Source organism: Rattus rattus, chromosome 15, assembly GCF_011064425.1.
Source record: "Rattus rattus isolate New Zealand chromosome 15, Rrattus_CSIRO_v1, whole genome shotgun sequence".
Classification (NCBI taxonomy): domain Eukaryota; kingdom Metazoa; phylum Chordata; class Mammalia; order Rodentia; family Muridae; genus Rattus; species Rattus rattus.
The window spans coordinates 40,745,746-40,773,732 of NC_046168.1; the positions used below are offsets into that span (position 1 = coordinate 40,745,746).

The window sequence follows — 27,987 nt, forward strand, 5'->3', positions numbered from 1 at the left end:
CCCTCACTCCCAAACCTACAAGCCACCGTTGGCCCCGCCCCTTCCAAGCCCCGCCTTTAACTCTGTGCTCCCGGGCCCCCACCTTGTGCTCCCCACGGAGTCCTCAGTAGCCACGCCCCGGCAAGCCCCGCCTCCAGCTGCCCACCCCATGTGGCCACGCCTCTCGAAGCCACGCCCCGTAGGGCTAGGCGTGCTCCGCCCCAGTGGTCGAGCAGTTAGGAACCGTGCGTGGAGCGTGGGAGGACGACCACGGGAGCTGATCCCGCGTACGGGCGCGGGAGTCTCGGCGAGGAAACATGGCGGCTCTGACTACTGTGGTGGTGGCGGCGGCGGCCACAGCAGTCGCTGGGGCAGTGGCGGGGGCGGGCGCGGGCGCGGCCGCGGGGACCGGCGTGGGAGCGGCGCCGACGCCGCAACAGGTAACGGCAGAGGCTCTGGCCTTGCTCAGGGCGGGCCTGGCGTTTGAAGGCGCTTGGAACCTTGGCTCTGCGGGTCTGGGTCAGGCCTCAGTTTGAGAGGACTCCCTTTCTTTAAAGAATAGGAGCTAGTGATGGGACCTTTGGGTATTAAGTCAGCAGTGGCCCAGGGCTCCAAGCTGGTTTGGAATCTGAGCACCAAAAAGTGGATCTGTTGATTGCATCGGTGCTAGGACACAGGAGGGATTGGATAGGTTCCCAAGATGGGGGTCCTAAGGACCCTAGTCTCCACATGCCGGAATGGAAATTTTTTGTTTAGATGATCAGACCCCTTTTCTGCTTCAGTTTTTTTTTTCTAAAACCACGAGATATAATCCATATTTTATTCCTGTTTTTAAATTGTGTTTCTGCCTCCATGAAAATGTAAGTACCAGTTAGGTAGACATTTTCGGAAGCTTTAGGCATTGTTGTATTCCTAACGCCAAGGACTGTACCTGTTGTGTGCCCAACACTGTACCTTTGAGATAGTAGGCACTTTTTAAATATTTGTGGTTCATTCCAGACATGAAGGAAAACTACTGTGAGCTGAGGAGTCTCCATCTTTCTTTTCTAAGGGAATACAGTGTTCTTTCTAGTGTGAAGTTAAGGGAATTACATCTAGGGAAGATTTTCTTATACAGCCTTTGTTTTTCTTATTCTCTCTGTATCTATATAGCTTTATAACTCCTAAGTATATTAAGAGAAAATATATAATACATTTTAAAAATTATGTAAAATATTTTAAGTATATATTTTTAAAAATGCATGATCATTGGGTTGTGGTGTATGCCTGTAATCCCGGCATTTCAAGAGACAGCGGTGGGAGTGTTAAGAGTTAGAGGCATAGGCTGTACAATGAGAACTTTTCTCAAAAACAAAACAAAACAAAAATTTAAAAAATGGTCTTATTCCAGTAGTGTAATTATGTTAAATGCCTTTTTTCACGACAACTTTCTGTCATTCTGTAGAAAACCAACATGACTTCCCCACCTAAATCATAGTGTTTTACATCCTGATGTACCTTTCTCACCAGCTTCCTGACCCTCTTACTGGCATACACTATTCTGATTCTGCCTCAGTGATTTGTGAAAGTTGTATTTGCCTTTTCTGGGGTTGGATCAGAATGACCCGTAGGTCTGTTTCACCGTATGACATTTAGTAATCCCTGGAGACATCTTTGGTTGTCACAAAAGGCAGGACATTAGCTACTAACTACTACTACTGAAAGGTGCTACTAACACCTAGTAGATACTAGGAGACAGTCCCTCCCTGGAGAATTATTTGTCCAGTGTCAGTATACCGACATTATAGCTAAGAATCACAGTAGCAATGAAGTATTCTCAAGAATATTAATATTAAGGCTGGTTTTATTTTTTAAGTTAAAATAGGGGCTCATGTGGTGAAGTGCTTGTTGCATAACTTTGAGGACCCAAGTTTAAGGCTGCGCACCACAGCATGCACTGGTAATCCCAGTGCTGGAGAGTTGGAGGCAGATCCCTGGGGTTTGCTGGCCAGCCAGCTTCATCACAGCAGTGAGCTCTGTTCAGTGAGAGAATCTGTCAAATAAAATAAGGTGGAGAGAAATGAAGACACCTGACATCAACCACTGACCTCCACATGCATGTGTATCAACATGTAAACTGTACACTTGTGAAAAGTTAGGATCATTGTTGGACTATGTATGGTGTGATGTTCTGAACAAGTTTATGTGTTGTCTGTCCTTCATCTTCCCAGCATCTCCACAGCCACACATACACTTGCACATACAAAACCTGTACTCTATCACTGAACTTCAGTATTTGTCAGATGATTAAATGGACATTTGAACTAACCCCAAAACCATAAATGTTTGCTTGAGAAAAGATAATTCTTATCATAATAGTCTCACAGTTTTAGACATCTCTGCCAAAAGATCTAAAGTTTCTGTCACCAGAGTTCCCTTGGCAAAAATACCACAGATAGGGTAATGTAAACACCAGAAATTAATTTCCTCACTTTTCTAGAGGCTTGATGTCCAAAATCAAGATGTCATGAGGGTTAGTTTCTTGTGAGGTTTCTCTGTTGTCTCCTTGATGTCTTCATTTGGTATTTTACGATTCTAGATATGGGCTGGAAAGATGGCTCACATGTTAAGAGCACTAATTCTTCAAGAGGACCTGGGTTTGATTGCCAAACCTGGGTTTGACTCACAAACATTTATACCTCCAATTCCATGAGATCCCAAGCTCTCTTCTGGCCTTTACAAATAACAGTCACATACAGGGTGCATATACACACAAGCAAAATACCTATACACATAAAGTAAATCTTAAAAAAAAATAAAGACTTTGGATGTTCTCCTTAAGAAGCAGGAAGCAAACAACTCAGAAGCTTCAAAAAGTTCCTGAAATTGATCAAATACACTAGGGTCTTCCCTCTCTAAGTTTATATATGTGGAAAGGACTGCTGAGAAACAATCTCAGACCAGATCAGCTTCCTAGAAGAGGTAGATGAGACAAGCTACCTGGAAGAAGCAGAGACCAGCTACACTGCCTGGAAAAGTCACTCTTTCAACCTGCTGAGCTGCCTGTATGCTGAGCACTGAGCCCCAGGTTTCCAGCTTTCATGAGCTATCACCCATGCTGGGGTGAGCTTTTAGTGTTGCAGATGTCTTTGAGTAATTTCTTCTCCTGTAAGTCACCTCTCACCTGTACTCTGTAAGTAACCCCAATAAAACTCATTGGTTCACCAAGTTGGATTTTGACAGTTGTCCTTTGGCTGGTTTTGTATCAACTTGACACAAGCTAGAGTCATCAGAGAGGAAAGAAGCTCAATTGAGGAAATGCCTCTATGAGATCCAGCTGTGGGGCATTTTCTTGATTGGTGATCAATGGGGTAGGGCCGAGACCATTGTAGGTAGTGCCATCCTTGTGCTGGTGGTCCTGGGTTCTATAAAAAAGTAGGCTGTGATAAGCCAAGGGAAGCAAGCCAGCAAGCAGCACCCCTCAATGGTCTCTATCAGCTCCTACCTCCAGGTTCCTGGCCTATTTGAGTTCCTGTTCTGACTTCCTTTGGTGATGAGTAGCAATGTGGAAGTGTAAAGCTGAAGAAACCCTTTCCTCCCCAACTTGCTTTTTGGTCATGGTGTTTCATCAAAGCAATAGAAACCCTAACTAAGGCATCCTTACTTTGTTTGGTCTGTTGAACTGAGCAGACCTTTGTTCACATTTCTTCAGGAAGAGTCACCCAGCCCTTTTCAAGGTTGAAAAAAAGTACTCTTCTCAAATTTGATATTTGTTCCTAGGAGCTATTTTTTCAGCCATATTGGTTGTTGAATTGCACCTTTAAAACACTGTAAAATGTGTGTGTGTGTGTGTGTGTTTATGTGCACATGTGCATATGCCTGAATATGACAAGGAGTACACGTGGCATAGCAAGCACTTTACCTCCTGAGCCACCTTGCCAGCTCCCATTTTTGAAGACTAACAATATCACACAAATGGTTTTGAACCAGGTATTATATCAGAGACAGGGCTTTATATTGTTTTGGTTCTGGTGAACTTTCCTGTAATGACCTGAATTATGTCTCTTGGCTGACTGGAATACCCCTTCAATAATAACTATATTCCATGGGGTCTGAGAGGAAGCTCAGTGGTGCAGAACTACTCTTCTGGAGGGCCAGAGTTTGGCTATTAGCATCAACATTGGGTGGTTCATTACCACCTCTAACTCCAACTCCAGGGGATTTGATGCCCTCTTCTGGTTTCTGAGGGCACTTGTGCACCCGAGCGTGCGTGCGTGCTTTCTCTCTCTCTCTCTCTCTCTCTCTCTCTCTCTCTCTCTCTCTCTCTCTCTTTCTTAAAAAATAACAATGTTTGAAAATTAACAAAATGTACATTTCAGGATTTGCTGGTGTTAAATGTTCTTCAAAATGGATTTCTTGTAAAAAGTCATGTCTATGACATAGGTCTGAGTGTACCGTCCAGGCATGTAAGGCTGAGTTTTGAATTGTACTGGAACTTTTGAACTCTCTTAAATGTATTTTGCATTATTATGATGGCATGAGTTTTGAGGTCTAGAAGTGGAATGTTAGACTTGGAATCTCAAATTACTTCAACAGGCTCATGTTTTGATTACTTGTTCACTAACTGGTGACTATTTTGAGAGCCCGTGGAGCCTTCCAGAGGTGGAAACTAGTGGAAGTGGGTCACTAGGGCAGGTATTTGGAGATTATAGTCCAACCTGTGGTTGCTGGTTCTCACATTGATTATGGGTCTTCTACAGTGAGAATGGTTTCCATCACATTGTCAAAGTCATGAACTGAGCCCTTGACAGAGTTTATTGTCTTCTTCATCTTCTGAGTTTTCCAAACAACATGATCTGTGTTAACCTATATTCAAGTTTGCAGACTCTTTTTCTTCCAGCTAAACCTGGGGTGGGGTGGACCTCTCTGGTGACATTTCCATTCCCTGTACCTTTTAACCCTTCAAATTTGATTTACATCTCTCTCTCTCTCTCTCTCTCTCTCTCTCTCTCTCTCTCTCTCTCTCTATACCATTCTGAACATTTTTTATTTCTTTAGATATGACTTCCTTCAGACTTGGGGCAATATCCTAGTTGTGAGCTTACTGAGTTAAAAAAAAATAAAGTTACTTTAACGATACAGTGTTATAGAATAGATATTCCTATTTTGAAAGGGAAAAATGGGAGAATGAAGTGAGGGATAGGATCAAAGCTAGACTGAAATCCAGAGGGCCAAACGTTAAATCCTGTGGTTCCTTGGCCGCACCTGGGGCACATAGTTTCATAATTGAGCTCCACCAGGTTTGGGTAGTGTTACCTCTCTACCATGGCCTTTTTTGGGTTGCCTTTCCTTGGTGTCTCTACTGAAAAGTAGAGAAGGATTATTGATTCAAAGATGATATCCTTCAATCTGTCAACTCCATATCCAGGTCCTGACATGAGATTTTGGTGTAGAGATTGTATTATTATTTGTCTTGTTGCTATTACAGAAGAATCAGCACAAGCAGCTCAGGAAGGGAAGGGTTTATTTTATTGGCTCATGGTTGGAGGGTACAGTCCATCATGTCAGAGAGGTCATGGCGGTAGGAATGTGAGACAGCTTGTCACTCTGCATCTGCAGCCAGGAAGAGAAAAGTGGATACCTGTGCTCAGCCCATTTTCTCCTCTTTATTTAGTCCAGGACCCTGTTCATCTAAAAAATTCCTTACAGGCCTACCCAGGGGCTTGTTTCCATGATTCTAAATTCTGCTAATTTGACAGTCAAGATTATCACAGAAGTCAGGACGTCTGTAATAGCTAAGCAGTCTCGGTTGAGCTATGGTCCTGCCAGTCACTGACCCATCATTTCTGGGCTACCGTTTCTCCTAGGAGGTGGTCTGACACATTTTTAGAATTCTGTGAAATCTCTTTCCTGAAAACTGGATTCTTCTGTGGCTGGCTCCAGGCTTGTGCCTTTTCCATCTCCTAGCCTGAGAATTATGGGGAAATTCCAAGTTGTTGGAGCCCATTATCTCAGTAGCCTGACAGCTGAAGTGAGGACATAAGCATCTCTTTAGACTGTCTTCCTTCTGTTAGGTTGGTTGGCATCCAGTGGTCCAGTCATCACCTCCACTGGCAATCCACACTTCGGTCAGAACCACCCTGCTTATCTTTGCAATGTTCAAGGACTTTCCCAGCACAAGTCTCCAGGCACTTGTAGAATCGTTCCACAGACCAGTTGAAAAGGCCTTTTCTGTGTGGTCAGGTATAGTTACATAATGACCAAATTTCTCCCATGCCAGTTTTCTGTATTAGTTACTTTTGTGTTGCTATGACCACTATACCGGAGGAAAGATGTATTCTGGACATATAATGACAAACAATGAAGAAGTGCAACAGCTAAACTCTAAATGTTCTTCAGAGCCTGGGGAGATGGCACAGTGGGTAAGAGTTCTTGCTATATAAGCATGAGAATCTGAGTTCAAGTCCTCAGCACTCATGTACAATTCTAGGTGTGGCTTACTATATTTATAACCCCAGCACTATGGAGGACATAGACAGAATTGCTGGGGCTTGCTAGCTACCAGCTTAGATCCAGACATGGTGAGAGCAGTGAGACAGGATTGTCTCAAGGAAGTAAGGTGGTCATTGATAGAGCAGGACATCTGATCTTCTCTGGCCTCTGTACACATCAGGGACACACACACACACACACACACACACACACACACACACACACACACAAACAATGCAAAATACCTAAAATAGTAAAAAAAAAAAAAAAAAACCAAAAAAACCCTGTTTTTTAAAAAGAATATTGAATTACTCATAATTCTTAATTTTAAATTGTTTCAAAGCCACTGTAACCATAACCAAATATGGTACTGACTTAAGGCTAACCAAAGAATACATGGAGAGAAGAAAGCCAGATCTACATTGTAGGCAGTCAAATTTCAGGAAGAGCACTATGACAATAAGGAAAGAATAAGGAAACATCACTTTCAACAAGTGATGTTGGAACAGCTGGATGCTCATCTGGCAGTTCAGTTTCTACGGGTGCTGTACATTTGAGTTAACTAAGAGTGGATCAAAGACCTCAGTCTTAGGAGCCCAACTCTCAAAAGATTAGGCATAGTCTTTATGACCTTTGATTGGGCCAAAGTTCCTTCTGTGTGTCCCACAGAGCACAAGCAACTTAAGCTGGATTAAGATCAGTGGACTCTGTCAGAGCTAACTGTTGTTCCTCTGTGGACATTGTCAAAAAAGTGAAGGGGCTGAGGGCTTGCTCAGTGGTTAAGAATGTGCTTATCATATGCAAGGGTGTAGCTTCAATCCCAAGCACCAAAAAGTGTGTGTGCGTTTGTGTAAAGGCACGTCAGAGAATGAGAAAAACGTGGAATTTCATATACTGATTATGGTTCTGTGTCTAAATTACATGTTAGAGAACAAAACTGCAACAACTTTAGCTTAGATGTCAAATTGGCTTTTATTTACAACTCATGAATTGAGGGCAATATCCTATCCTATGAAGGAAAAGTAAAACAGATTGTTTAACATCAGGTTACCTTTCTTGTGTGGCCTCTTAGTGCTGTTGCTTACAACTTAATTAGAAGACCATGCATGTTGTGCCCAAAAGATAAAGGAATAGTGGTGAACAGACTTCTCTTAAAAGGTGACAATAAAAAGATGTCCAAATCATTGGTCATCATGAACTATTCTAAACCACTCTGAGAGGGGCTGTGTATACAATAACTCTGATACAGTGTTTGTCTCATGCCCAAGGTCCTGAGTTTGATCCCCAGCACTCCAAATAAAAAATACAATGAGATGCCACTTTAAAACTACTGAGATGGCAGTAATGAAAAGGACAAATAATAATACGTGTTGGTGAGGATACAGTGACTTTAGAATTATCATATGTTGTTGGTCGGAATGTAAAATGAAGCAGTTACCAAGAAAATACCTGAAAATGTTTTGAATCCTTGGCATTATCAAAGAAGTGAATAGATGATTAGTGATATATGAATATAAAATAAGGGATTTATATTCAGAATGCATAAAGAACGAATCCAAATCAACAATAAAAGGCAATTTAAATGTTAAAACAAGAAAGTGAAAAACAAATTTCCTTACGATTTAAATTCTGTTGCTAGATGGTAACAAAACCAAACATTTTTCACATTAATTCTTGTATAGAGTGTTTGTAGTAGCACTTCATATTGGGAAAATAGTGGTAACAACCCAACTGTTGATCAGTTGATGGATGATGAACAGAAAAAATTGAAAGGTAAATTCATATAATACAGTGACTCCTCAGCCTGTGGGTAGCAACCACTTTGAAGGTTGAAAGACCCTTTCACAGGGGTTGCCTAAGACCATTGGAAATAGCAGACATTCAAACAAGACCACAGTTATAAAGTAGCAATGAAAATAATTTTATGGGGCTGGAGAAATGGCTCAGCAGTTAAGAGCACTGACTGCTCTTCCAGAGGCCCTGAGTTCAATTCCCAGCAACCACACAGTGACTCACAACCATCTGTAATGAGATCCGATGCCCTCTTCTGGTGCGTCTGAAGACAGCTACAGTGTACTCATATACATAAAATAAATAAATCTTTAAAAAAAAAAAGAAAATAATTTTATGGTTGGGGGTTACCACATCATGAGGAACTGTATTAAAGAGTCACAGCATTAGGAAGGTTGAGAACCACTGATTAATACAATATTAATTTAGCTATTAAAAGCATAAGGTGGGTTAGGAAGATGACTCAGGGGGGACAGTGCTTGTAGCACAAGTCTGAGAACCTGAATTTGGTTTCCCTAGCACGTATCTGACAGCTGGGCACTACAGTGCAGATCCAACCCTAGGGCTGGTAGAACAAAGGCAGGGCCATTGAAGGGTCCTTTTTTGCCACTCAGCTAGCCGATGAGCTAAATTCAATGAGTGACCTTTTCTCCTAAAGATAGATGAAGACAGTAAAATCCACCAGCGCTGACCTCTGGCCTCCACACACACATGAATGCATGTAGACACATGAAAATATGTACAGTGCACACATATCCACATAAAAGGAAAGAAATATAGATCATAGAATAGCATGAATGGGTCTTAAAATGGTGTGCTAAGTAAAATAAGGCAGAAAAGACTGTGTATTCTATAAGCCCACTGATCCAAAATAGTCAAACTCAGAAAAGCAGGTGCTGAGAGAAGGCGTCATGAGGGAGAGACTGCTAATGGCTATGAGTTTGTCTTGGTGTGATAAAAATATTTTGGAGCCTGACGGTGGTGTTGTGTAACTTCATAAATATCTAGAAAATCACTAATTTGTCAACACTCTTAACAAATAATATCTTATGCCATGCTAGTCTTTTAAAACTGTTCTTGCTCCCAGAAATATAAAGCCTTGTTTACTTCTCCTCTCTCTGACACCTCCTTTCTCAGCAGCTGCCCTTGGTCCTAAATACTGTTGAGATACATGTCACCTTTTACTTTTGGTGGCCCAGGTAGCTGTCACTCTCTCACCCCTGGCCTATACTACTCTACTGACTTCTTCATGGCTCCTCCTCCTTCCTGATGTATTGGCCTCATCACCATACTTCCTATCAAATTATGTCAACAAAACAAAACAAACAAAAAACCTCAGCCAGAGAAATTGAGAACTAAGTATGGCAGGATTTCCTAAGCATTTCCAACTTTTCAACCCCATGGACCTGAGAAGGTTGTTTTCAAGACTGATTTTATTTATGTATGTATATGTGGGGGAGGGTGGAGGTGTATGAACATGCACAAGACAGCTGGTATCCACAGAGGCCAGGGGCCTAAGATCTCCTTGAACTAGAGTTACAGAGAATTGTGAGTCTTCCATGTGGGTTCTGGGAATTTGAACTTAGGTCCCTTGCCTGAGCAGCATGCCCTCCTAACTGCTAAGCCATCACTCTAGTCTCCCTGTCAGAAATTTTATGTGACACTGGGTATATAAGTATGTAAAGTGGGTCTCCAAATCAAACATTTGCTGATAATGTATCATAAAGAAATTTGTTTTAAAACAATTATTTGTTGTACATACAGTTTTACCATTTGTTAATGATGAAAGCAAATTTGCACACTGCTGAAGTTAGAGTAAATCATGTGATAGGAAACTGACTGCCACTCCGAAAAGGCTGTAAAAAACATTATTTCTTTGGAGAAATGAAGCACCCTAGGGGGAACGGTAGAATGATTGATCACTCGGAAGGCTGTTCTCTGAAGAGTCATCTCTGGTCTCCCCTTCTTCCTCTCTCTCTCCCTTCAATACGCCCTGGTGTTTATATCTCCACAAGTGTATTAACTTCCTTTTCTGACTGACACCCTGCTGTTACCATCTCTGTTACATTGAACAACATATAGGTATACTCTTCAGTAAAATCCAATGGGCCCTAAACCATCTATGTACCTAGCATAAAACGATCTACCTACTTTCATCTCTAGCCACCTTTAGGAATCTCTTGCTGGAATTGTCTATTCTCTGCTAGCCAGTCTTCCTGGCCCTCAGAATTTACATAACTAATCCCTTGACCTAATCACCTTCCCTTCTGATTGTACAAGGGCTGTCCCCCTTTTTCCTTTGATGTGAGCCTCTCAAATCGACCCTTGGGGGTTTTCTAAGAGAGTATAAGCACCCCCACTTCAGACTCTTATTATTACTTAGTACACTTTCTAGCCTTTTGTTTGTTTTGTCTCCTTTTTGTTGTTTATTCTTTTCTCTTTAAATCTGTATTTCCTCCTGATATTGGGCCATACTGGTATGGAATTATCCTTCCCTGCTGTACTGTCATGTTATAGTGGTCAATCTAGAGATGATAAATGACTTTGTGAATAAAGTACGCCTTCTTTTAGTCAGCAATCCCTGAGCACAACATTTCACGCTCAGTTTAGCATTTTAAGATATATTTTGTCTACAAATTATATTTTTACTTTATCTGTATAAATATTTTGCCTGCAAGTGTTTGTGATCATACCATGGACATGTGTGGTCCCTGAGGAGGCCAAAAGAGGGCATCAGAACTGGAATCAGAGTTACAGTCAGTTATAAGATGTCATCTGGGTGCTAGAAACTGAACAAGCTCTCCAGTGCCCAAAGTATGTTATTTAAAAATCTAGACATGATTATCTCCAGAAAACTGCTGACGCTTTATTTCTCTAGACATCTCTTGCCACTTTATCATGGATGCTTGTTCTTGTTCATTCTGCAGAGTGATGTCGGCTTTAGTGCTTCAGGTGGAATTCGTCCTTTTCAGCTTCAAAACTGGAAACAGAAAGTTAGTTGGACAAAGAAAGCAGAATTCATACGCACAGCAGAAAAATTAAAAAACCAGTGAGTATAAGAATATTGTCTCCAAATAATATCACTAGCTATTTTATAATGAACAATATAGGATTAATTCAACTTCACCTTCCTTAATCTCACAATATTAGGAACCTTCTAATCACTAGCCTGACAAACATAGCATGGAGGAGGAGGGAGGTGTGAAATGCACCTATTTAATATATAGTAGCTGTATGAAAATGTCTCCATTTTATTTTCTTTTTTACCATTTTACATTAGTGTATTTTAAGGAAAACAAAACAATAATACATTTATATTTTGTATCTCAAATTGTAGGTAAGCACTTTAAGAATATTTTAAGTATCTTATAGGTTATGAAATTGGTAAATGACTGGTGTAGGGTGAGTCCCTCCCCTCTAGATCTCTCCTGTCTCCCCACCACTGTGCTCTCCCTACAACATGTGATTTCTCATTCCTCTTTTTCAAGCCACTGATTTCTTATTGCTACCTCTGTATTGGTGGGTCCAGGACCATCAGCTTAAGCTCCTTTCTCCCTTAATCTACTGTCTCCTAGAACACAGGATCCATCTCCATTTCACTTCCCAGTGTCCCTTTAATACTCAAACCATATTTTATATTTTTCCTTTCTAAGCTTGCAATACTTATTCAAAATGCTCTTCATGGGACTTAACCAGAGAACAAAGTCTATGATGGGCATTTCTGAGACTTGCTTTGTCAGTGCAATTAAACTGAGTTTCTTCACCTTAACCCGAGGCAGACTCTTCAGACAAGGGCAAAGAGCAGCCATGTTCTTCACCAAAATACTGCAAAAACAGTTTCTAGGCCACATATCGAAATTCTCCACTGAAACCTCTTGGGCCAAGTTTGCACAATTCAAATCACTCTCAGTAACAAAGTCTTCCATATTCCTACTAGGATAGCCCATTAAGCCCCATTTAAAGTATTCCATGGCTTTCCAAATCCAAAGCCCCAAATCCATATATTCTTCCAGAAAGCATGGTGAGGTCTATCACAGCAATACCGCAGTCCATGGTACCAACTTCTATCTTAGTTAGGGTTTTACTACTCTGAACAGACACCATGACCAATGCAAGTCTTATGAAAGACAACATTTAATTGGGGCTGGCTTACAGGTTCAGAGGTTCAGTCCATTATCATCATGGCAGGAAGCATGGCAACCTCCAGGCAGGCATGGTGCAGGAGAAACTGAGAGTTCTACATCTTTATCTGAAGGATGCTAGTGTAAGACTGACTTTCAGAAAGTTAAGATAGGGTCTTAAAACCTACACCTACAGTGATACACCTACTCCAATAAGGCCACACCTCTAAATAGTTCCACTCCCTTGGCAAAGCATACTCAAACCATGACACTGGGTAAGATCACTGATAATTTTTCTCTCCCAGTATCAAGTGCTCAGTCCTAGTTAGGGTTACTTTTGCTGCAATAAAACACGATTACCAGAAGCAACTTGGGGAGGAAAGGGTTTATTTAGACTATACTTCCACATTATTGTTCATCAAAGGAAGTCAGGACAGGAACTTACAGCTAGAACCTGGAGGCAGAAGCTGATGAAGAGGCCATGGAGGTGGGCTGTGTACTAGCTGGCTCCCTGTGACTTGCTCAGCCTGCTTTCTTATAGAACTCAGGCCCACCAGCCCAGGAGTAGCCCTGTCTACAATGGACTGGGTTCTCTTACATGACACTAGGTACATGACCAACAGTCTTACCTGTAGCATGGTCTTATGAAGGCATTTTCTCAGTTGAGACTCTCCCCTCCTGTCTGATGATTAGTTTGTGTCAAGTTGAAATAAAAGTAGCCAGCACACTGTCCTAATTTCTTTTCTTTTGCTGTAATAAGACAGCATGACCAAAGGGATTACAATTTGAGAGGCAGGGAGGCAGGTGTGACTCTGAACAGGAGCTAAGAACTCATGTTCCTCTTCACTGAGTGATCCAGTTTCTCTATGTTGTCTATGCCCCAATTTTTTAATGATCCATTCTACTGCTAGGCCCCTACTGAGGTTTTAATTCAGGTTATTGAGCTTTATTCCCCACATCATGTGTTTTCCTCAGCCAGTCTCTTTGTTGAACTCCATTTTCCTGTCTTAGAATGATGTTCAGCTCTCTGTTTTTGCCCTTCTAGAACATAATCACGTCTTCTCTGAGTTGTTTGCGTATACTCATTCTTTTGAATGCTTTGTCTGAAAGTTTTTTAGGATGTTTGTAGTATGTGCCATTATTGTAGGAATAGTGATTTGTAGAGGAGATGTGGTGTCTTCATTTTTCATGTTCCTGTTTCTCTGCTGGCACCTGTGCATTTGGTGTTTGTTGGCTGAGCCTGCCTGCCTGCCTGCCTGCCTGCCTGCCTGCCTGCCTGCCTGCCTGCCTGCCTGCCTGCCTTCCTTCCTTCCTTCCTTCCTTCCTTCCTTCCTTCCTTCCTTCCTTCCTTTTAAAATTTTTTCTTTTTAAAATTCAAGTCCCCCTTTTTGCTTTCAGTGGTGGCATTTGCAATATTCAGTGCAGAGTAACTAAGTCACAGAAGAGCTGAAGTGTTTCCCTCTGTGGGACTGGTATTCAAGTCATCTTCTGAGGATCAAGTATCATGTATATCCGTTTGGGCCTCTTGCTGTGAGTGGAGGAACTCCCTATGTGCCTGTGGGCCTCGACTCACAGAGAGTCAGGTCTGGTCCTGACCCCCGGTCCACAGCTTCTGCTGAAGCTTTGCAAGATGTGGGACTCCTCAGGCACCTAAAGGCCTTGGTTCAAAACTAATCCTACTAGTTCCTCAACTACCCATGGAGCCAGTAGGAGATGTGGACTTTCTGATCCTGAACGAGTGGCTGTGGGCTTAACCTGGAGTCAGATCAGGTTCCTATACAAAATGTACAGGTTGTACCAAAGCTACTGGGAAAGATAATGTAGGGGCTCTTGACTGCTCTCCTCAGCCAGTCTGAGAGCCAGTGTCCTCCTGGTAAGAGCTGCTCTGCAGTGAAGCCCCTTGGCTCACTTGCACATTGGCTCACTGAAGAAGGCTGTGAGCCATTTTAGTGAGAGGACTGTGCCCTGGAGCTATTTTTCAATGATCTTTTACTTAATTGTCCTCCCTTGATTTATGGTCCTCTCAGATCCCCTCTGTATATTATAAGAATTCTACTTATTTCAAATTTTTATCATATACTCCATGTCTTTCCCCATAAACAGTGGTATTTACTGAGTGTTCATTGTTGGCAACAGCATCATGATATTATTACATTCTGAAAAATGTTTCTGTTAATGTTTCTAGTCCATAATAGCAAAATGTAGTTATGATTGCATGTTCTTATTCACAGCAGACAGAAATGTCTCTGATGCCCAACTAGACCTTCCTAGGACTCCCAGCCTTGCCCCGGGTTTGTTTCTAGATAGGATGGAATTCTCTCAGCTTCTCTCTTACTTCTTGTCTCATCTCACAAACAACAAAAGCCCCTGAACACATGCACAGAGGCTCAGTGGCCCAGCCTGTAGGGCTTACTTGCTGTTGCTCCCAGTGTGGTTATCAGTATAAACTTTTTCTCTGTGTTGCCAGATGGGAAGCTCTAGGAAACTGTGTTGAGCATTGCCTCCCAGGTTGTGTGCAATGATGTCACTGGCTGGAGGCCTCATGCTGCATATTGGATTCAAGATGAGAGAGTAAATATTCATATTTACCTTGTAGGAGAAGAAAAACAAACATTGAAAAATTGACTTTTGCCAACTTAAAAAAATAAATAAAACCTCTTTGATAATATATTTTCTTTTCTTTTGTTTTACTTGAGGACTATAACTAACATTTAGAACCTCACAGCTAAAGGCTTCTGAAATTTCAAGGGAAATATGTATCATTTCAAATTATAGATGGTTACAATTGGACTTAACTAGTAACTATTTTACCTACTATTTTGATTCCTTAACCTTTTTAGTCTAAGTAATCACACTCTTATTTTTAAATGACTTGAACATGAAGTACTAATTATTTTAAATGTATTGATATGTTAAACAAATAAAATATACTTAAGACATATTTATACCATTTGTTTCTTTTCCTAAAGAGTTATTGTCATAGAAAAAGACAAACACAGTCATTTCTACAACCAAAGAGGCCACTTCAGAACTGAGTATAGTTTGCTGGAAGAATTGGAAAACAAACTGATCAACAGCAGGAAGATGGAAAGTAAGTTGGTGTCTGATGACTGTTGCATGATCTAAAGGGCAGTGTTGCTCTGTACTGTCCTTGTACATAGGCTTGTAGTTCTGTGGTAATACAGAGCCAGTGACAAGTCTTTCTCTTAAGGACATGAATTTTATTTTCAGGTTACTGTTTAGTATTCTAATGAACTGTTTTCTAAGTCTATTTCTTCCATATTAATAGGAAAGATGATTTGGGGTTGATAATCAGCAAATGCCATTAATATTTTAAAAAACGAAAGTATTTTGTTTCCTGTGCTATCTGACCCTAGCTCATCTCTCTGGCCTTGCTGACTGAGTGCTAGACCCAGTAAATGTCAGCAGAGTCAGAGCCTCCATCACTGTTTGTACAAAGCTATAAGATTGGGTTACAGCCAAGCCTGAGTCTCCTTGTCTACATTGTGAAGCCTTCAATTTCTGTGCATCTGATGCTGAGATGAAATACAAGAAAATACCTTACAGGTTATACAGTAAATATGTTCTGTTGTTTGTTATGTAGATTAATCATTGTCATAGGGTATGAGAATACCTTGTAGGGTTAGATTCTGTATGTTGCAAAAATCCTTATAATATAAAACTGCTTTGCATTGCATACAGGAAAAAAATGGCCATCACTCAGCTTTACAACATACTGATTTGCTAGAAAGAGTAAACTGCTCATGATACTGCCTTATCACCAGCTAAAAGAAATTTTAGGAATCTTCCTTTCTGAATATAAGATCATACCATTTTTTAAAAAATTTATTTATTTTACATATGCGAGTACACTGTTGCTGTCTTCAGACACACCAGAAGAAGGCATCAGATCTCATTACAGATGGTTGTGAGCCATCATGTGGGTGCTGGGAATTAACTCAGGACCTCTGGAAGAGCAGTCAGTGCTCTTAACTGCTGAACCATCTCTCCAGCCCAAATCATGCCATTTTTTAAAGTCATCTTTTGTTATGTAGTAGTGAGACTCTCTCTCTCTCTCTCTCTCTCTCTCTCTCTCTCTCTCTCTCTCTCTCTCTCTCTTCTGATGAGTGGGCTGCAATAGAAACACCACCTATCCATTCTTGAATAGGAAGAACAATCTAGATCGTGATGTTGTAACTACTGCTATTCTTGCTTTTGCAGACACAGGCTGGGTGATCTTCCTTTTCTTACTTACCCTTAAACAAAGGATCCAAATTTGTTTATTTTTAGGTGACTTGTTTTACCCTTTCCTTTGTTCCTTTGAGACAAGGTCTCCTGTGGCTCAGACTGACTTTGCACTCTATATTGCCATGGTTGACTCAAACTCGTGAGCTCTATACCCACTTTCTAAATACTGGCATTATGGGCACAAACTGCCATTTCCAACTCACTTTTCTCTTTTTCAATGCAACTTTATTTATTTATTTTTAAACTGTTTTCTGTTCTTCGGTTTTGCTGCTCATTATTAATATTGTGTGCCTTGTCTAAAAGAGGAGGGAACACATGGTCTCTGTCTTAGGGTTTCTGCTGTGAAGAAACACTATGACCACAACTCCTAAAAAGGAAAACATTTAATTGGGGCCTAGTTTAACAATTCAGAGGTGTAGTCCATTGTCATCATTGTGGGAAGCATGGCACATACAGTCAGACATGATATTTAAGAAGTAGCTGAGAGTTCTACAACCAGGTCCAAAGGCAGCAGGGAGAGAGTGACACTGGGCCTGGCTTGAGTATCTGAACCCTCGAAGCCCACTACCAGTAACATGCTTCCTCCAACAAAGCCACACCTATTCCAACAAGGCCACATTTCCTAATAGTGCCACTTTGTCTTAGTTAGGGTCTTACTGCTGTGAACAGACACCATGACTAGTGTGAGTTTTATAAAGGACAACATTTAATTGGGGCTTACTTAGAGGTTCTGAGGTTCAGGCGGGAACATAGCAGCATCACAGTATCCAGGCAGGCATGGTGCAGGAAGAGCTGAGTTCTACATCTTTACCCTAAGGAAGTCAGGAACAAACTGAGCATCCTCAGGCAGCCTCCACAGTGACATACTTCCTCCAACAAAGCCACACCTTCTAATAGTGCCACTCTCTGGGCCAAACATATGCAAACCATCACACACTCCCTTCGAGCTTGTGGGGACGTTCTCATTCAGTCACCACAGTCTCTATGCAAAGAGACACTTTTCTTCATGGATCTTAGCTCTAAAGAAACTGTTCCTTACCTCAGGGTTCATACCTTGGTTTTTGATACATGCCTGCATTTTTATTGACACTGAGTGGTTTGGCTGTGCAGTGTTTCATTTCCAAATGACAAATAAGATTGCATAAGATAATGGCAGAACTGATGAGCTGAGGGAAAAAAGACAGAAGCCAGCTTTTAATTATTTAACTTGCTAACAAAATTCCTTTCTTTCCTTCCCTTGCCCACCACACATGCACACACTGTGTACACATATCATATAGAATTAATGTTGGTTAGATAGTTTTAATATTTACAAAATAATTATTTACAAAATAATTAATATTTAAGTGGTCTTGGCTGTCTTTCAACTGAGGGACAGTGTAGAGTTTACCTGCAGAAGCTTAATTGTAGCCACACTTGTCATAGGATTAAAGTGTGGACTTTTCCTTACAGGAGCAAAAATCCAGCAACAGTTGGCCAAGATACATAACAACGTAAAGAAACTTCAGAACCAGCTGAAAAATGTGAAGCCAACCCCTGACTGTAAGCAGAGTTCAGTGGAAGAGTCTCTTTAATACAGTGTTCTTTTCTGCTAGTGCATTAAGTAACTGCATGCTTCTCTAGTACATGTCTTGCCCTTTCCATCCAGTGTTAGTGGAGCCAGCCCTACTTTGTTAGGGATTAATCAGGGTAGAGTGGAGAAGTACAGTATTTAGAATTTATGTAGCATTCTTCAGCCTTTGAACTACCATTCAATCCTAAAACAATGTAAAGTAGGCAGAAGAGACAATGTGAGGCAGAAACACTGGCCCAGGAGGCTTCAGAATTAGCCAAGTAGAACAAGACTGCTTTCCCAGTTCCTGGTCCGGTGCTTATCCTGTCATTTGCTTTTTGAAAAAAAAAAAAAATCTTTCAGAAGTATTTCAAACACATAAGAAATGGTTTGACCCTACTGGGACAAATGCTAATCTGGAGGAGGAAGAAGTAAAAAAATTACGCCACATCCTGTTTCAAAATTCAGAGCCCAGCACTTGAACCTGGAGAGTAAATTGTGTCAGAGCCTCGCTCTGTCATTTATTAGTCAGGACATTTTCTCTCCAAGCTTTGTGTCTTCAGCTGTGCAGTGGAGATCATGGGCCTGCTCGTAGGTTGTGGGGCAGGATGGAGAGGAGCAGTGCTCCAGATTATGGGTGCAGTGCTTGGAGCATGGCAAACAATAAAACTGGGAAGCAGGAAAAAATGGGAAGTACTCATTAAATTAATTGAAGCCATAAAGTGCTAGAGGGAACATGTAGCATCTTTCTCATAGAATTCTGTTGCATAAGAAAAGAACAAAAAAATCTAAAGAAAAAAAAAGGACAATAATTAATTACTTAAGAACAGGTAAACCCGTAAACACTGCTGAAAGACAAATTAGAAAACTAGCTACATATGCAATTTCATAATTAAATATTCCTAAGATATATTGAATGCCTACAAATTAGAACAACCAAGATAGCAGTGAGAGGAAAATGGACAAAGATTATAAGGCACACACTGTATCAAGAAACACAGAACTCAGGTGAAATACATGTTTCTTAATAATCACGAAAATAACAGTTAAATTGATGACAGATTCTTGACTTATTTTGGACATGGTGGGAAGTACATGGGAGGAAGGCGGTGAAAGAGTTGGTAGAGCCTCTGCAGAAAAGACGGACAAGTCTAACATACTGTAGAATAGGCACACTTTCCTATTTCAGCATTTCAAGCTTTAGTAGCTATTTGGTAAAAATACTTACATGGACATGTTATATTATAAATATATGTTCATGGATTTTTACTTTACCATTCTGCATATTTAAAGTTTCATGAACAGTAAAATTAAATGATTCAATGATTTCTATGCTCTGAAATGCCATACATAGTCATAGAAAACATGAGACAGTAGTATATATACTTACATGCTAGGTTAAGCATAACTTTCTTTTTTCTTTTGAAGCCTCACTATGTAGATCTGGCTGTGTATAAGATATTCACCTGCTTCCACATCCCAAGGGCTGGGCTTAAAGGTGTGCACCACTATTCCTGACTTTCCACATTTTTTTAACCAAAATATTTTCTTAAATAAAGATTAGAAGTCAAACGATAGTATGTGTTATATGAACTAATTTTTATAAAAGTAATATTGATTATAGGATTTAATAATATAGGTGTGAGGAAAATACCTTTAATCAGAAATTATGATCACTAAAATGTACTTATGAGCAAGTTTTCTTAATTGGTTAGGTTAAGTAATTTTTTAAATAGGGGAAGTCTGTATTTTATTATTATTATTATCAACTCAGCTACATTAAAATATGGCATTTTTTTACAGTTGTTGAGAAGCTCAGAGAAATGATGGAAGAAATTGAAAATGCAATCAATACTTTTAAAGAAGAACAGAGACTAATGTATGTTTTAAACTAACTTAACCTAAGATTTTTACTTTGATTTTTCCAATAATTCACCCTTGAGTTCTTGTCTGTGAATGTACTGAGACTTATACAAAAGCAACATTAACACTGCCTTCTGTCCTATAGTTTAAATGGCCTTTCATACTTAAAGTAAATTTTCATTTATTTTGGACACCAGAAGATCACTAATAAAAGTTTGCAAGATTGTTTATGTTGGAGGAAACAAACTTCCCTTAAGGCTCATACATGACTATTACTAATATTAGAAATGCCAACAAAGGGGCAGTTAAATTTTCAGAAGAGTGAGGGTTAATTTGGATTGGTTGTTGTGTTATTCAAACTTCGTTCTTGTTCATTTTAGATACGAAGAGCTTATTCAGGAGGAGAAAACAACCAATAATGAGCTGAGCGCCATCTCCAGGAGGATCGAGTCCTGGGCGCTGGGTAATTCAGAAACAGAGAGAGCTTTCAGGGCCATCTCCAGCAAGCTTCCTGTAGACAGAGTGACACCGAGTACGCTTCCAGAAGAAGTGATAGAATTTGAAAAATTCCTCCAGCAAACAGGAGGGCGACAGGGGGGCTGGGATGACTTGGACCACCAGAACTTTGTGAAAGTGAGGAACAAACATAAGGGGAAGCTGACATTTATGAAGGAGGTTATAGAACATCTTCCGGGAAGAACGCTGGATGAAATTCAGCAACATGAGAAGTGGTACCAAAAATTCCTGGCTCTAGAAGAAAAAAAAAAAAAGAGGTAATAGTAATGATAACAGATGTCGTGAGTCATGTGCATCTGTGTGCTGGTGTCCAAAGATTAACTCTCAATAGCTTTCCACAAACAGCCTACAGCAGCCCATGGTCTCTTATAGCAGCAGGTGAAACCAAGGTGTTGGGAAGCTAGGTTACTTGTGCTCAACAGTACAACTTCAGTTAGACTTCCCAAGAGCAAACATTGCTACCACAAGAGATTCCATAATTCTCTGTAAGACCCTGTCTCTCCACTCCCAGGACAAGGGCTGATTCAGAACTGCACAGACAGCAGGAAACTTCTCTTAGCAAATGCCACATTAATTACTATGGGGAGCAGTCTCTTAAAAGTTTCTTTGTTATTTTTGAACTTCAACATCATCTTGTAAAGACTCAAATTTTAGCTACCATAAGAAGCTTATAGCAAATATCCTAAAAGGTTCACTTTCAAATAAACAGTAGTCTGGCTTTGACTTAGGTCAAGGTTTTATATCAGCATCTGGTACTGGATATCTAGCTTTTGGTGGCTGTCCTGTCCATGGTGAGTAGTGTCACAGCTGGGCTCCAGCACTTGGTACTTGCAACACTCCCTTCTTTGCAATCAACAGCTATGTCTCTAGATATTGCCACTTTTGTCTGGGGAGCAAAATCACCTTGGTTCAGGACCATTAATTTAAAGAAATAGGTTACCTGTTGAAAAGTCTGAGGTTTTGTGTATTCTTGTGTGCTTGCTCCTGTTGTCTGAGGTCAGCTGTTGTAGCTGGTTTGGTTTAGCAAGAACACATGTCTTCTAAGCAAATAATGATCTCATGTATAATCTGAAGTTTAGATTAAGCCGTGGGTTTAATGTTCTTACTCTCATTGTTTTATATTATCTAAAATAAGGTGAATGTGAGGAGATTGACTTTGGCAGTTTTAAGCAATTTTTAGCATATAAATAATTTTTAAAGACTCAAAATTATAAGCTACTAAATAATGTGTAGCCTTTTCTTCTACCACAACTTGGAACACTAGATTTTTGGTGATAATGTAATACTACATCAGCCCTGTCCTGGAACCAGTTAGAACATCATAGATCTCAACCCCTATCCCTACTGGAACTCTGGGCCCAACAATCCATTTTTTTACCTAGTTGCTTCCCAGCTTTGTGGAATGCTGCATCTCAGAGAGGACATAGTGCTCCTTATAATAGAAGCAAGCACCCCAGGCCCAAGTTATTCTTGCTCTGTTTCCTAATGTTTGATAGGTTTGAATGTAAGGCTGAGGCAGAAAGTGGTGTGAACACAGAGACGTCGTTTGCATGTTAGAGGAGAGGGAAGTTGGGTGAAATACAAGTATTGAATGTTAAGTATACAGAGTTTAAGATGTTGAGTAGAGAATTTATCATTTCTACCCCAAATTCCTTCGGTATAGCCTGTGTTTTGCATAAATAAGATACTTAATGCTCTGCAGGCCCTTGAATACCCTGTCTTCTTGTGTACAGCTCCTTTCCCCATCCAGTCCCTGATTGACAAATATTCCTAGGTCAAAGGCCACCTCCTTCTTTTCAACCCCAAAATAGTGATCACTCACTAACGACTTTTCCATCGTGCTCTGTAATGTGCCCATGCCCCATCTGCATTCCGTGCTGATCCATGGACTTGATAGCAGTCTATAAACTTTGACTACTCTGTCACGAAATAGGGCGATGTGTGATAGTCAGTAGGCCAGTAAGCATACTGTTCATTTCAGTTGATTTGTTCCAGAGATGTGAGTGTGTGTGTGTGTGGGGGGGTTCTCAGTGAAAGAAGTACATTTTGCCACAAATTCATGATATGTTTGAGGACTGGCATATCAAGTGGCACTGTCTGGATGTATCATTAATCATCTCTGAATCCTATTGCTTTGCTTTTCACATTATTGCACTATGTAGAATGTATTGAATGCATACATGTATGAGTTAATGAATGGTACATTATAAGGAAAGATGAGAAAATAGTTTCCTGACTGGGACAGGAACTGAGTGATATTTTAGATGGTATATTGTATGGTATAAAGGTTACTAGAATTTTAGGTAATCTTTGACATATTCATACTGAGAGATGGGATGGTTTTATTCTTTCTTTCCTGAGCTTATGAAGCATCATGTACCAGGCACTAACTCATTTGTCACAAGAACTCTGTGTAAGAATTACTTCCTACAACTTTATGAATGACTTAGTCATTTTTCTATTGCCGTGTCAAAACACCACAACCAAGGCAAATTTATAAGAAAGCATTTGATTTAGGGTGTATGGTTCCAGGGGTTTTAGAGTTCATGGCCATCATGGCAGGGGGCATGGTAGGGGACAGGCAGGCACGGTGCTGGAATAGTAGTTGAGAGCTTACACCTTGGTCCATAATCATGAGGCACATGTCCTCCTACAAGACTTCACCTTCTCATCCTTCCCAAACAGTTCTACCTACTTGGGACTAAGCATTCAAATATATGAACCTATAGGCCATTCAAATCACCAGATTCAGTCCCATTTTTAAATCTTCTTTTGATACTTGGTAAGAGAAAGATCTCTTAGAAAGCACTGTATGCCTAAAAATAGAATTTGAAACCAAAAGTGAGGTGATTGGAGGGAAATGGCAGTACCTGAGAATGACTGAGGAATCAGGAGGGCTCCTGCATGCAGAGGAAGGCCAAAGAATAACCCATGGCTCAGAGATTTAGGGCATACCATAAGTTTCTTAAATGTGAGTAGAAAAAATTGCCCTGGTCTAAAACAAACCCTAAGAACCTAAATGTCCAGCATCTCCAAATGAACATCTTTCTGGGAAAATAGAACTGAGGTTGTGTTTGAAATGCCCTTGCCTGATCTCATCACAAACTTGTTTGATTTTGTTGCCTTTCACTCTGATCATTTTAGTCTATTCAAAATTGGAAAATCAAAAAGCAGCAAAAGAAGGAGGAAATACTCAAGTTAAAAGAAAAGGCAGACACCACACCTCTGCCTTCTCAGAGCAAACCAGAAGATAATCTAAAACAGAAAGAGGAACAGAGAAAGAAGCAGAAATTGGCAGTGGAAGCTTGGAAGAAGCAGAAGAGTATAGAGATGTCAGTGAAGCAGGCGTCCCAGCTCAGAGAAGAGGAAGAGAAAGAGAGAAAGCAGCAGAGAGAGCGCCAGCGGCAGTCAAAGCTGAAGCTGCTCCTAGAGAGCTACACACAGCAGAAGAGGGAGCAAGAAGAGTTCCTGAGGCTTGAGAAGGAGATAAAGGAAAAGACAGAAAAGGCAGAGAAGAGGAAGACTGCTGCTGATGAGATTTCCAGGTTTCAAGAGAGAGTGAGTAAACACCCTTCCTAGGTAGTTCATGAGTTTGCATAGTGAAGGTCTTGCTTCCAGGTTTGCTTATGGAGACACTGAGTTCATTCCTCATCTTACACATCACACCTGCTGGCATCACTTTAGCACAATGAGTGCGCTTTGCTCCCTAACTTGTAGTAAGTTACAGTTTAATAGAAAAGATGTGTGCAAGTAAAGTGTGCAGGACACTGTGTCCTGGTTAGATTTTTATTATTATTATTATTATTATTTTTTTTTTTTTTTTTTTTTTTGGTCAAGTTGACACAAACAAGGGTCTTCTGGGAAGAGAGAACTTCAGTTGAGAAAATGCCTCCATTAGATTGACCTTTAGACCTATCTATAGGGCATCTTCCTTATTACTGACTGATGTGGGAGGGCCCAGTCCACTGTGACCTGTGCTATTTCTGCACAGGTACTCCTGGGTTATATAAGAAAGCAGGTTGAGCAGGCCATGAGGAACAAGCTAGTAAGCAGAGCTCTTTCATGGTCTCTGTTTTAGTTCCTGCCTCCAGGTTCCTGCCCGCAGTCAGTGATGAGCTACAACTGTGAGCTAAAATAAACCTCTTGTCTTCCACGTTGCTTTGGTTGTGGTGTTCATCACACCACTAGAAACTCAATTAGGACAAGCGGTGTGGTAGCTAAGGTATAGACAGAGTATTGCAAGTGGGTAGGTAGTACAGAAGGTGCGTGTTAGAGAGAAGGGGATGCTTGAATTGAGTCTTGAAGGAGAAGGGAAGGAGAGCTCTTCTCTAACAGAAGGGAGAGCATGACTAAAGGCTCAGAGGAGTGTCAACAGTGTGGTTCTCAGAAACTATACACTTTCGAGTACAATGCCCAGGATGTAGTTTATTGAAAGAACTCTTGCCTAGTAGGTTGAAGGCTTTAGGTTCAATTCCTAGTGGCCCACTCCTCCCCCCCACCCCTACACAGTTATATTTCCAGTATCTTTGGAACATCAAGCAACAGATGGGAATCAACAGTCAAGGAGGTTATGAGCCAGGCTGAATGTGTTGTCTAAGCAAGACAGGGAAGGTTATGCTAAGATGCTCAAAGTATGAACAAAAAGTAGATCCCAGGGAGTGAAAATGTTATGAATTGTTAAGGGCATCAAAATGCACAGCAACAACAATCATAAAGGGAGGCACAAAGGAAAACAGATAAGAAGACATGAATTGAATGCACTGCAATGTATTTCTTTTAGTTTCCCGTCTCCCCACAAAGTAAGCAGGCTCCATAATAAAACATATGAGAAAAAAAAAAAGAAAACAAAACTGAAAATAGGAACTCACATGGGAAATCCCAGACTAGATGAAGCTAGGGGAAAAATAATCACTCATTAAGAGGTGTAGAGTGAACCTGTGTAAAACCAGTGACATTTACAAAGACATTAATGCAGGAAGACCAGCAGGGGTCAGGGAAGTGCAGCTCTTAGCCTTCCTGTGAAAACACCGCCTTTGAAGGAGTGGGCAGCTGACTTGATTTAAATTTGCAAATCCTTAGGGAAGCAAATTATGTTAATTGTGTTTTTAATGTAATCTTTTTGTTGGTACTTTCTTAGGATTTACATAAACTTGAATTGAAAATTCTAGATAGACAGGCAAAAGAAGAGGAGAAAGCAGAAAAACAAAGGCGACTGACAAAATTAAAAGAAAAGGTATTCTATTCTGTTCTATTTGTTTCTGACACTGATCTTGCTCTGTAGCCCAGGCTGTCCTTGAGTGCATAGGCTATGCCATCATGCCCTGCTTTAACATCTCTACTTTTGAAGTTTATTTTCTAAAACAGTATATAATCATAAATGTCTCCCATGAATGAGTTCTACATGTTCTCTTGTATGTAACGTGTATCTTAGGTATATTTAAATAGGTTAAGCACGTCATCTCTTCAGATAGTCATCATTTGTTTATGGCAAAATCAGTAAACGTCCTTTCTTTCGGAAGTGTACAGTGGAGAATATCTGTAGTCAAGCAGAGGCAGAGCACACCAGAATGTCTTACCTTCCCCTGGCTCCCTCCTCTTCATTCTGATTCCTTGACTTTAAGGAGACTCACAGAACCATTCCCTTTATATCTCACTGTTTTCTCTGCCTTACATTTCACCCTTATGTACTACAGAGCAGAACTTAATGTTTTTCAACTGTTGAGTTCTGCCATGTCATTTTAGAAGCACTCTTTTCTTTCACCCTGACTTTTCTTGCTCCTCTCACGACTTATTCTTTCTGACCCTCCATTCAGCATCTGTGTAGCTGTGGGCATTGCTTAGTCCCATTGGCTCAGAACCAATGTGGTGCCCTCATGGGTCAAGTAGATGTCTTTATTGGTGCTATTTCTCCTACCTTTATTGTCCAGTTATAGTGCTCTTACATAAGCTGTAGTCTGTTTCTTGTAATTAGAATAGAATGAAATAATAGAACTTGGAAAGGATAACTTAGCAGTTTATTAATTAATATTAGCAGCATAAGCACCTGGAGCTTATCTTGGACACCGTAGTTTGTTCCTGTTTGGGTGATACCAAATATAGTTTTTAAAACTTCAGGCTCCATTATAAAACATATGAGAAAAAAAAAAAGAAAACAAAACTGAAAATAGGAATTCACATGAGAAATTCCAGGATTTTACTTGTACAAATTTAATTCATGAAGTTAACGGATACTATTTTACTTCTGATCACAGGTTGAAAATAATGTGGGTAGAGATCCCTCTAGGCTTTATAAACCTACCAGAGGCTGGGAAGAACGAACTAAGAAGATAGGTCCATTAGACTCTGGGCCACTTCTCCATATCCCACACAGGTGAGAAGGTAGTAGAAGGTGTTCATTTATAGAAACTTATTCTGTTTTATTTTATGCCATTTTATGCATGGTTGCATTTTATGTAGTTTTTGGATATATATATTTTCATTAACAGATTTATAAAACAAATCTATATTTTTAACTTTTTATTTTATTGTGTGTTTTGTGTGCATGGGTATGTGGGAACTATGGCTGCTTTGGTGTGCATGTGACTGTGAGAGGGTAACTTGCTTCTTCCACAATGTGATCTCAGATATCCAACAGGGATTGTCAGGTTGCAAGTACTTTTACCCACTTCCCCTGAGAGCCATCTTACCAGCTCTATATGTATTTTAGGTTGCCGTTTAATCCAATGTTTTTATCTTCTAACCTATTTATAATTGATTTTCTCTTTTTCTCTTTAGGGCCATTCCAACCTGGCGACAAGGCATCTAGAGGGACTATGAGATAATCCAATTGCTACTCAGTTGATATTGTTAGTACATTGCTGTTTCAGGAGAAGGCAATTAACTATGCTATTTAAATATCACCTCCTTAGTCAAGTGGGTTATTGTGCTGTGTATGCATTATGAGGTTTAAGTGTCTTATAGTACTGTCAGTATTTTGTTTCTACAAAGATGGTGTATGTTGGCCTGTTACTGATATGAAAATTATTTAAATAGGTTTGTGCTACAAACATTAATCCATTTAAATACTCAAAATATTTCAAAGATGTTTTTTATCAATGCTTAGTGACCTAATTTGGGAGAATCAGTCTTTTTTAAGCCAAAATTTTGTTACTTTTATAACTTGAAAGTCATTAAGCTTGAGTAACAAAAACTTTTTTTTTTTAACAAACAGTTGTTCATTCTAAGTTTAACACAATGGTAGTTTGTTAATTGTTTCATTTTTGTGTAATGGATATTTTATATTCGATTAAAGCACGCTTTGTCTTATGGAGACTATTTTAAATAACCTCCCTTCCTACCTTATTCATATATTATGATTTCATCCTATGGGTTTCCTGCAACTGTGTCAAATTTCCTTTCAACCTCTTTGGAATCCACAGATTTATAAAATCCTTGTTTCTTTGTATC

At 40.1% G+C, this 27,987-nt stretch overlaps 1 protein-coding gene across 1 annotated transcript; it reads left to right on the forward strand.

Moving 5' to 3' along the window:
- Window positions 1-240: 240 nt before the first annotated feature.
- Ccdc112 (coiled-coil domain containing 112) lies at window positions 241-27,985 on the forward strand. Its single transcript, XM_032885734.1, has 10 exons — window positions 241-419; window positions 11,169-11,290; window positions 15,332-15,453; window positions 18,063-18,152; window positions 19,966-20,041; window positions 20,406-20,797; window positions 23,687-24,099; window positions 25,679-25,774; window positions 26,793-26,911; window positions 27,316-27,985. Exons 1-10 carry the CDS (start codon window positions 297-299, stop codon window positions 27,344-27,346), a joined length of 1,584 nt encoding a protein of 527 aa, XP_032741625.1. The 5' UTR covers window positions 241-296; the 3' UTR covers window positions 27,347-27,985.
- The last annotated feature ends 2 nt before the right edge of the window (window positions 27,986-27,987 follow it).

What these genes read in the sequence shown, in the direction of transcription:
- Ccdc112 (XM_032885734.1), top strand. Translation starts at nt 297, where the DNA reads ATGGCGGCTCTGACTACTGTGGTGGTGGCGGCGGCGGCCACAGCAGTC. An exon ending in GCAGAAAAATTAAAAAACCA is followed by an intron (nt 11,291 to 15,331) that starts GTGAGTATAAGA and finishes CTTTTCCTAAAG; the next exon opens with AGTTATTGTCATAGAAAAAG. An exon ending in AGAAGAAAAAAAAAAAAAGA is followed by an intron (nt 20,798 to 23,686) that starts GGTAATAGTAAT and finishes GATCATTTTAGT; the next exon opens with CTATTCAAAATTGGAAAATC.